Raw genomic sequence first — 11,451 nt, 5'->3', positions numbered from 1 at the left:
GGCTCTGAGGCACCCGGGAGGGCTGTGCGGGGCCCGTGAGGGCTCTGAGGCGCCCGTGAGGGCTCTGAGGCGCCCGGGAGGGCTGTGCGGGGCCCGTGAGGGCTCTGAGGCGCCCGGGAGGGCTGTGCGGGGCCCGTGAGGGCTCTGAGGCGCCCGGGAGGGCTGTGCGGGTCCCGCATCCCTGTCCTTGGTGCTCACCCTGCCCGCCGCTCGCAGCGCGCTGCCGCGGCCGCAGCCTCGCACAGCCATGATGGGTCTGCCCGCTCGGAGAAAACAAGCACCAGTGCGCGGACATTCTGCTCCCAAAACACAGCTGCGTTAGAACTCCATGCATTGGAGCAAGCAATTAATTCAGAGATAAAAGGCTTCATTATTATGGCACCAAATTCTATGAACACCCCGGCATGTACCACCATCATACATGCCCGCCGCTCCCCTCCCTGGCCATGTCAGAGCGACAATTGTAAGAGAAATAAAACATTGCAAGATCAGAGCTGCTAGGAGATAGATGAATGCAATGCCACTACCCAAACCTCCGGCATTCTCACCGCAGATCGGCAAATTTGCAAACAGATTCTTCACCCCCCAGCCCTCCTTCCCCCCACCCCCCTAACAGAATCAGAAAGCACATCTTACCACTGGATGAGAGAGAGGAACAGAAGTGCCCACACCATCATTTTGAGAGAAAATGCAGGATTCAAGAATGCAGTGCTCCCCAGGCTTGTTGGATTTGGAGGAATCATCTCTATTCCAATCCCCCCCCCCCCCCCCCCCCCCCCAGCTTTTTCCCCCCTTTCCTCTTGGTTGCAGATGGATCCGTCCCCTTCTTTAATTTTTTTTTGGTAGTGGTTCTCCCCCCTCCCTACCGGGTCCCGTCAGTGGGATGAGACATTGCGCCCAGCTGCGGGAATTAATATGCAGGGGGACAGAAATTAGATCTGCACAAGCCCTTTGCAGATAGAATCAGAAAACGTCAGCTCAGGCAGCAGGCAGCAGCTTCCAGATCTAGGGAAATAATATAATTGGGAGAAAAGGAAAAAAATAAAACCCAAACAAAACACCAGAATCACAGACATTCACAGAATAAAAACAGTCAAGGAAAGAAGCACATGCACATGCACGCATTTACGGAACCACTGACACACATGCAAGAAAAGCCAACAGAGCAAGAAAGAGTAAATGGAGACAAAAAAAAAAAAAAAGAATGAAAGAATAAAGCAACGGAGCTTCTGCCTGAATGCAGATTAACTCTGAGGTCAAAGTGGAAATGATGCACTCTGCTGCAGCACAGATTAACACATGCGTGGTGTCAGTCAGGGTGCTTTTTAACCTTTGATTACACATATGCAGGCAGCCTGGATTTTCATTTTGGAGGCGAGAAGGATTTGGCAGGCATAAAAAAGGAGGTTGGAAAGAAAAGCTTGCCCTATGCTGCTGAGCATCCTCATTTTTCTAAACAGCCTGGAAATCATGATTGCAAAGGAGGAAAAAAATGAAAGGATGGATGGGGGAGTGGAAAAGGGAGGGATGGTTGTTGCTAAGTGACTCAGGAAATGGGGAAAGCAGTATTGGTGGAGTCAGTATGAATGAGGTGAATTAGTGTGTGATAGGATTAGGGGAAATATGCAAGGTTTTTATCTCCCCTCTCCCTAATAAAATCAGACACAGGAAACACTTCCTGTCCAGAGGGGAAACACTAGATGACCATAAAAGCTGACCTGTGCCAAATTTTGGAACCAGAATCCCAAGTTCTATTGTCCGAAATGCAATTTACCAACTACTAGTGAAGTAAAAAATTCCAGGAATCTCATGATTTCCCAAAGTAAGAGCACCTCAGTTGAAAATAGGTACTTGGATCATGACCAACAATAACAAATTTTTTTACCTCCCCTATTTTTATTGCCTAAACCACAGTAACAAGCCTCCCCAATGCTGATTATGATAGATTAATAGATTAATAGACTAACTTAATCATCAGAAACTGGGAGATGTGACCTGACACTGTTTCAGTTCAAAGCCCATCTTTCTAAAACTCAAGGGAGAAATAAAGAAATAATTATTCTTAAAAAACAAAACAAAACAACAACCAAAAAAAAAAAAAAAACAAAAACAAAACAAAAAAAACCCCACAAAAAAACCCCCAAAAAAACCCCTTAAATGAAGAGGAAGTTAAATGTTTCCAATAGAATAAATGCATCAAAATCTCCCTCTGGACTGAACCAATTCTGACACTTGGATCCTGCTCAAACCTTTTAATACCCAGGACAATCTGGTAGTTCCCAGTGTCCAAATTCAAAATGACATTTATCCATCAGAAAAAGATAGTTACAGTAGTTGCTGTCTCAGAGTCTCTAAAAACATAGATCCAGCCTTCAACCATCAAGCTAATTTTTTCTGTTTCCAAACACAAGATATTTAACTCCCAACAGTGAGCAATAGATCAGTATTATTAGTTGAGTGAAATACATCTTGGCCCTCGGATAGTTCTGTGATAAATTGAGCCAATATCTTACACTGTCACTGTATCACTGTTTCCGAGCAAACTAACGTTACAAACCTGGTTCTTAGTATTTCCAATCAGTGGTCCTATTCTTAATTAAGTAATTTCCCCAACTTGTGAAATATAACCACTTCAGTGATAGAAAGCTATCAAATATTCCAAATCTCTCTTTCTCTTGGTGTATATCTGTGTATGTATATATGTATGTATGTATGCATGTTCAAATAGCAACATTTGCTCGTGGTACACTTCATTACCTGTAAACATGACATTTTTATGATTTTACTGCTGTAATCTCATCAGTTATCACAACATTCCTTTGAAGGATAAAAATGCTGTATATATTTTGATGAGGGAATCAAAATTGTTGACAGCTAAGAATTTGAACTGTGTAAATAGTTATTGTCTTAGCTGCAGCAATTGTGTCTGTTATAGCATAGCAGCTTTACTCTGCACTTTATTTACTGAAATTTTGTTCTGTTAGCAGAATCTTCTTGTCTGAAAAGAGTTCCTGGACTTCCTACAAAATTGTTATGCACCTTCACTCCAGAGGTTCAGCTCATTATCCTTGTTAAGAGAAGCAAAGGATCTGCAACAGAAGAAAAGCCTGCTGACAGCAAATCTTCATAGTTTTTTCCAGGATTCACACCACACAGAGGGTATGTCAAAAGAATTAGACACTGTAATACTAATCCTTGGCTGCTGAGATTTCAGTGAGGTAGAGACCACTGATAACATTATTCCTGTAGGTATTTTATAAACTGTACCTTCTATTCACATTGTTAATTGGGCATCAGTGGGGTTTGATAGCCAAGAGTACTCTGAAGATTGTGTAGATTTTTCTGCATATTAAAACTTGCATCATCATATTATGATTAATTTTTCATCTTAGACGCATCTACTTTAGTTTTTTTTCAGCTGGGTGCAGCTGACCTTTAGGCACCCACTTAGGTAGTGGCAGTTAGGGTCTGCAGCCTCTGGTGCAGTAAGGGGACCACACAGAGGCCAAGTCAGGTTTTTCATTGCTCCTAGATAACATCATTTAGATATCAAAATACTTCACCCTGGTATGTAAAACTCATCCACCAATAATCAGGCAATACTAATTTTGGCTGTAAGTATTTTGAAATGCAAAATTGTCCTTGTGTTTCTTTGCAACCTCAGCCTGAAGAAAGAGAAAGCAACCCCAGGTTTTATGCTTAATGCATTTCAGTGTTATAATCTCTGGTTATGCTGATAACCTGTGCCAGGAAAAACTTTGTTTATCTGTAGCAGATAGAACTGCTATAGAAAACAAAAATGTGACAGGCTGTTTTCTATCTGAACACACGTTGTCTTTGAAGCACAGTGTTCTGCTTTCTGTGCCCACAAGCTCAGAATTCCATCATAATAAATTATCACAAAGGACTGAATTTACATGAGGACACTGCCCAGTGTGAAATGTTTTCCTGACACCTTTTGTGTGATAAACCAGTGCCACATAATAATTTGCCCCTGAGCACAAATGTGGTATTTTCACAACAAACTTCAAGTTTTTTATGTAAAAAAAGTCTTGTGTAGAGTATTTAAACGCAGAAGTGATTGTTCCAAAAACATGCATTCTTTATCAGACCAAAAAGATGTTCATAAGAGTATCTTAGTATATTTTGGCATAAATCTTGTTTACTTACAAGGGGGTTCTCAGCTTCCATGATTTCCCTAGTTGTCTGTATGCTTAAGCTCAAAGAAAACGTGGCTCGTTTACCCTAAAATTATTTTTTTCCTGTCTATCAAATATTAAATCACACATTGAAAAAGAAGAAAAAAGATATATGTGAACAAGCAAATGCAAAAATAAGAGTTATAAAAGATGGATAAAGTGAAAAAGAAGGACAGTGTCAATGTCAATATATTGCCACATTGTCTTTTATCATATGTTCCTATCTGGAAGTTCTTTCTGTTTCATCTTTTAATTTCTTTAGGCACGAGTGCTAATTTCACTGTCTCTCCAATGGCATAAGATTTGGGTAGAGGTAGCTGTATTATGGGTCATGTTAAGGATGCTTTCTTAAAGACATAAGAAGGAAACATATAGGTAGTTAAATTCTCTGAGGTGATGATTTAGAAGACTAGTAATTACATATCTAGTGATGTTCTGATGCTTAAAAAAACACATTAACTGTTTCAAATTATTTTTATCCTGAAATAATATATTGTAGTTATAAAAAACCCAAAAAACCCAGAACTCTTTTGAACTGCATGAATCCACATATTTTAAAAACCAGCTTGTTTAAAGCTATATATAAATATATTTTGATAGCAGTAGTATTATAACATTGACAACATTTTGCTTTCCTTCATGATTCTCCTAGCATACTCTAGCCAGGGATAAATACCTTAATTACTGAATTCCTGAGAAAAACAGCATCCAATATAAAACATTTTGATGGAATTTTAGGATTTGATGCAGTCTCTTATTTTTTCCCATGGTCCGTCTTCTAATGCATTTTATGGTTGTCTAACTATATTAAAAAATGGAAAAAAACTCAAAATGAATTTTGAAAAACTCCTAGAAGAAAGGTAGGTCATGGTTTTGTACATTTATTACTGTACATATGTATTTGTGGTTGTGTATAGGGGGAGTGTTTTCCTATTAGCTCATTATCTCACTGATAAGGAAAATTCTGTACTAGAGCAGGAACTGCCAGGTCTGAGCACTTACTGCCAAGTCAAGGGCCTGTGAGTGGGCTTTTCATGTAGAAGACCCAGACACTCAGTTTTCTTTTAATCCATGTGCTCAAAATACAGCTAGTGTGTGAAAGAGTGGTATGGAGATGGACTGAGCAAAAAGGACACTAGAATAAGTGCTAGACTAAAATCATAGTTCAGAGATGATTCTTGCCTTCTTAATCAATGTAAAATCTGGACCTTTCAAACAGCTTTTTAAACCAAGTCTGACAACATTATTGTGACTGCCCAAGTGTATATATCCATATCAATACTAAGTAAATGAACTCAAAAGTATAGTGCACAATGCATCACATATAGCTCCCTCTCTATTTTGCCAAATGTAACTTAAATATAATTATTAGTAGTTATTTAAGTAGAACATAATCACTTCTTAAGATTGAGTCTCGCTGCTTCTTTTCCCTGGTAAATATTGGATGGAGTCAGACAAATTGCCTATCATTGAGTAGAATATTGATGTCCTAGAATGGCAAATTAGGACTTAAGGTTTGTTCTATTATTTAACCAAAAAAGTGTGACTTAAGCATTGTTTCAGTCTTGTCTGCTAGAAGTAAGATGATTCACTTAAACTGTCAGATTAAAAGAAAAAAACCAAACTAAATAGGTGAGAATAATAATTCTTTCAAGAAAGCCATCAAGCTAAAGCCAGTTTCTTAGAGGATTCAACCTGCTGCATTTTTTAAAAAGCCAAAATCTTGTGCTGCTTGGGAAATTATTTTTAAAATTAATTATTTTAAAACTTAGCAGTAAAAAATTGGGAACTCTTTCCTAAAATGGGTATACAGTGGTATTTCAGGATTTTATGCAAAGAGAATATTTTTTTTAAAGATTATCATCAGGTTTCCATTCCAAACAATCACTTTCTGAGTATTTGACTTAAAAAAAATTCTGGTAGCCTAACTACAACCAAAACACAAACCCAAAATAGGCTGTGTGCTTATGTGCTTTGATCTTGTGCTAGAACAGGAAAGAAAACAAGTTGTTGGCTAAGGGCTTTCTCTCTGTACTTAGATTTACAAGTTCCTGCCAGAAACAGACACCAAATGCTATTTTGTGCAGTAAATATCTAAGATTCTGTTACCATAAAACTCTTTGAGGAAACTGCAAAGCCCATCTGCCTGCCACTGACCTGACTGAGCTTTCTTACACTGTACTGTTACCTGGAGGGTCCAGTTCCACGACACTACATGTTTATGTGAAGAAACCACTATCCTAGGATACATTCTGAGGAACACAATAATGGTTGTTTCCTGAATAGTTTTTTTAATGCTTAAGAAAAGTCTCTGCTCTGCAGAGGAGTCATATATTAATATGAATTCATATGTATTAGTCTTCAGCTGGATTTCTTGTGCACAATATTTTATACAGTTTATTTTGTATAAAGAGCTTAGATCAAACCCCTGTGTTCAAAGTACAGCATTCTCCCTAGACATACCTTGTGCTAAATCAAGGCATTGAAGACCACTGGCTTTTGAAACCACCCCAGGAAGGCAGAGTCTGCTTCAGCACTGGGCTGAAGAGGAAAGGAGGATGCTGGAGTTGGCCACCTCTCAGTCGTGAGGAGAAGAGAGTGGGCTCATGGGCAAGGCTGGGCTCAGTTCTGGAGGGAATCTTTATATGAAGGAAGGAGGAAACACTGTTCATATAATATGAACTGTGGGACGAGTTTAGATTTATTGTTCATAAATATGGTTTTGACCAGTGGCACTTCAACCTATTTGCATGCTTTTTTTTTTAAATTATTTTTCAGTACTTGCTTGTAACTTGTAACTGCATTTATTCTCTATTTAGCAATGAGACAGGAAGAAATACTATGTGTACAGAATCAGTTTCAAGAGTCCTAATGCATGAACTTCCTAATACATTTTAAATGCTGAAGCATCAAGGGAAAAGTGCGGAAGTGATGTAGTTCTATATCATCCATTTATTCCACTCAGTAGCTCAAGTGGATATTGAAAGAAACTGTGAAGGCTTATCCTCACTTCTTCACCCTTAACTGGCTACCACAGATTTTTTTTCTTAGGTGACATTTTCATAGATGAAATGAGCTGCAGAAGCTGCTTTGAGACCATACAGTGACAGGAAGTTTAGAAATTGTAGAAATTTAGTATATGACTCTTTTCAGCACTCTAAAGCTCTCAGAACTGGGACAGAGAACACAAAACCTCTCTAAAAACGTGTCATAGAAAAATGTAACTGCTCAGCAGGCCGAAACCTGAGGCCTGGGCGAGTTGTTGGGATGTACTCAGGGACTCAGATGACAGGCAGGAAGGGACTGCATGAGGTCTCTCATCCAGCTCCTGCTCAAAAGCAGTGTCAGCACTGACTCAGGTCAGACATTGCTGTTCAGGTCTAGAAAAGTTTCGAGGTTAGAGATTTCTCACAACCTCTCTGGGCAATTCATTCCAACCCTTAATTGTGCTCATAGGGAATTATTTTTTACCCCGCTTTGATTAACGACCCTTTTCTCTGGCACAGCCTTCTGAGCCCCCTCCACTGGGCCCAGGGAGCTGCTCGATGTGCAGCCACTTCCATGGTCCTCTGGGGACTCACTCCAGTTTACCAATAACCTTCCTGTCTTGGGACTCCCAGAAGGACACAGTGCCTGGGCTGTGGTCTGCTCAGGGTCAGGGAAAGGGGAGTGCTGACCTCTTTACTGTTTGCCCTCATCCCTGCCCTGACAAGCACTCCTGTTTCTTCCTGCTCCCTGCCAGTCAGGCCCCAGCCCTGATCTGTTGTCACTGTCAGATACATAGAACCAGGTAGAAGTTAAAATGGGGGAATCCAAGAATGTATCCACTTGAAAATGAAGTGTAATCTCTTCTGACATGGTAGTGAATCCACTAGTGAATTGATATCACAAGAAACCATTTGAGGGAGGCTTTCAAGTACTTTCTAATTATTGGTTAGATGTTATGCATTCCTCTTTCTTTAGAAGTGTCTCAGGAGCTATAAACCAAGGTTTATTTTCCTGAAACTTTTGATCTATTTCACTCAGCAAATATTGATTTATTTTTCGTACTTTTCCCAAAGAACAAGCCAAGAAACTAATGGACTACACACTTCCATCTTCGTCAGATGATGTAAGCAGCAGGGAATGTCATGGTGAATTCAGGAACAGAGGTTAATGTGCTCCTTTTCTATCTGAATGTTTAGCAGGAGGCACCTGCACCATCATTTAAACTAGGTATTAAATGGTTGGGGTTTTCAGAGATACTACTTAACTAAGTTATGAATCATTTCAGAGCAATCCTGAGGAATAACAGAAGCAGCTTTTTGTACCTCTGAGGTAGCAAGTTTGCATAACCACCAGCAAAACATATACTTATTTATGTATTCATTAGGGTCTATGTTAGAGGTTATAGGAAAAACAGAGAGGTGTGGTAAAGATCACCAGTTTAGATTCAAAACTGAAATTTCACAGATCTCAGTGGAGATATGGGAAATTGAAAATTCAAAATTTTATCTGTTTTTTTAAAGCTGATTTTCCTACTAGCCTGGAAATATTTTTTTTTTTTTTACATGTGGCATTTCTTTCTTTCCACTCTTAAAACAGATATGCTCACCCTACTGGCCAGTTTGGCTTTGAAGTAGCCAGGAAGGGAAAGGTGCAGCCACCCCAGCACTTGTGCATTGTTGAGACATGAAGGGATTTAAGCCACAGGTTACAGTGCACACTTTGGTTTTATGAGTGTAATAATCTTTCTGAATGTAACACCATTTTTCCAGTTAAACATTGTCCTTTTAAACTGCTCCATTCAGCTGCATTTCCTAAGTGTTCATTCCGTGCTGCTGCTGCACAGCAGGAATGGAACAAGTGGACAGTTTTTTTCCAGGGAGGCAAAATACTACTTAACACTGTTTAAAAGAGACAACAGATGGGGAGACTGTTTCTCAAAATAATCCTCCCTGATGGACATTGCAGTCACAATCCTGCAGAAAGAAGGAGGAGAAAAAATCTCTGCAGCATCTGTGAAAGGAAATCCTGAGAAAACAAATAAGTTAGGCTCTTTTAAACAGACAAGTGACTGCCTGGAGTTATTTATGCATAACAACATTTGTTTAGTTACTTCTTTCCATGTTGTTTATGGATGGTTTAACTGAATCTTCAGATGGATTCTGTCAGATCACCTTTCCAACCCTGATTCTTTTACACTGCTTCAAAGTATGGACAGAAATTTACTTAAGCAGCTGGGGAATTCTTGGCATCAGGATGCCAAAGGTAATGCCAGCCAAGTTGAGGCCATGTTTTTTGCCACTTATCCTTGTCCTTCTCACCAACATGGAAAGCAAATGCTGAAAGAGAAGATTCTCCCTTTTCGTGCTTGCAATGCCAGCCATATATGCAAATCTTTCTCGTCACTTCTCTTCTCCTTTAGGCAGTGAATAAGCTATTAATCTGTAACACTTCACAAAGTTCTAGTGCTGTCCTCATACATTCTTTATTTTTTTAGTGTAATTAAACCATATTTTCTTTATTCTGTTTGTTGATCTGGGCAGTGTCTCATACATTCCTTTGTGGTATCTTGAGGCTAATTATAATCCTTGTTCTGGGTTGTAACATTCATTACAACTGCTCTCTGACATTTCAGTTCTGTATTTATAAATAGCCAGTTTTATCTTTTTTCACAACTCTTTTTCAAAAGTCTTGCTATCTTCAGAATTTGCATATTCATTGTTTGGTTGGGTCTGTTAAATTGTATGGAAATAAACATGGATTTTCCCCGTAGCAAAATGTCACAGAATAAGCTCCAGTACTGCTAAAATTGGTTAAACTAGGGGAATGAAAGAGAAAAAAGAAAAGAGTGGGCTGGAAATAGGAATAAGAACAGATGGCCTAAGTTAACATTTTTAGATATTATATTACATAAAGTTGTAGGAGGAAAACTAAAAAGGTAAATAGCAACCTTTTTAATAGCAGAAGCGTTCTGTTGATACTCTCTCATCTGAGCTCATCTGCCCTAATGAAATAAATGGCCTTACCAAGTCTTAGTTGTTCTCTGTGTATTGTATAGATATGAAAACTGAAAACCACACTGCTAAATAGAACCAATTTCAACAATAAATTGTTTAATTCATTAAGTTGGAATTGCAAGGATACCTACAACAATTATGAGTGTCTCTGTGGCTTTTTGAAGTCTTTGTATTTATTTAAAAGAACACGTTTATTCTTGTGTATGATCAGCTCTGCACAGCTCATTTGCAAATTAAATTCACAGTAATATCCTTCGGAGACGCTCTGCCACAATGTGTCTCCAGAGGAGTGTCTGTAGTTTCTGGTTTGAAGCTGTCTACCACACTTCATGTGTGATTTCTCCAATGCCTAAATCTTTCTTTAGGAGCTTGGTTACTACCCAGACTTTTATAACATTACCAAGAAACTTCCAGCTGAATTCCAGCAGCACTTCTCGTTTAATTATGTGAAAAGAAAAACAGAGTAGATTCACTTGTGTATTTTTTGCAGAGAAAGGTAATTCAACATAGCGGCTGGGAGAAGACAAAAGCTTTTTTCTGTGTCATTATATAAAATGGAACCTGGACAGATAGTCAGGGGATTTTTGACTTGTTGCTGGCATTATATTAGAACACAACTGCATATATAAGATTAAAGAATGTAGGTCATGTCTAAAAGTGTAAAGAGATGCAACGATTCTGAAATGATCTGGGATAGTGGTTACTCATTCTGTTTTGCCTGAGAAAGTTACAGTCCAAAATATCGAGGTATTTTGAAGTACTTGACTTTAAACAACCTGTTAGGATTTATTCTTTTTGGAATTATGCAATGCAGATTCCAATTTATCTAGGTAGAAGGGGCCTTAACTGTTATAAAATAAATTGTTGAAGCTGAGGTTTTTAATGTTAAAGGCGAAATCCCCCATATGTGACATTGTGAAAACACTCCTCACCCATCCTCCGAACCGTTTACCAGCCTGATCAGCAAGGAGGAGACTGGGAGCAGAACAAAAATGTACTGCTTGTGCTGGCTCTTAGGAGGAGCAGGGGGAGAACCCATCAGCATGGCAAAACAGGCAGAATCAGGAGCCTCAGGAGTCTCTTGCTGACAATGTCTGGGCCCCATCAAGGTCATGCAGAAGCTGAATGACTGGTGTCAAGGTACACATCAAAATGTAGGGGCCTGCACGTAAAATGAAAGCTCCTTTCAGGTCCTTGAATCCTTTTATGAGTCTGGAGAAATACACTGAAGATAGAGGATGAAGAAAGGG

At 39.2% G+C, this 11,451-nt stretch overlaps 1 protein-coding gene across 2 annotated transcripts in view; it reads right to left on the bottom strand.

Annotated features, from left to right (window-relative positions):
- The window catches only part of GABRG2 (gamma-aminobutyric acid type A receptor gamma2 subunit), a 60,428-nt gene extending 58,797 nt beyond the window's left edge, over window positions 1-1,631 (bottom strand). The window contains exons 1-2 of one of the 2 annotated variants that reach the window (XM_027643261.1): window positions 1,331-1,625; window positions 637-901 (exon numbers count right to left, since the gene is read on the bottom strand). In XM_027643261.1, coding sequence (XP_027499062.1) covers window positions 637-743 — 107 coding nt within the window. In that variant the 5' untranslated portion in view covers window positions 744-901; window positions 1,331-1,625. Of the gene's footprint in view, window positions 1-636 lie in introns of both variants that reach the window. The other variant, XM_027643262.1, reaches the window with a different exon arrangement.
- Window positions 1,632-11,451: the final 9,820 nt, after the last annotated feature.

Source organism: Corapipo altera, unplaced genomic scaffold (assembly GCF_003945725.1).
Source record: "Corapipo altera isolate COAL_440 unplaced genomic scaffold, ASM394572v1 75, whole genome shotgun sequence".
Lineage (NCBI taxonomy): Eukaryota > Metazoa > Chordata > Aves > Passeriformes > Pipridae > Corapipo > Corapipo altera.
The sequence above is the reverse complement of the archived record's forward strand: the minus strand, read 5'-3'. Positions and strand labels throughout refer to the sequence as shown.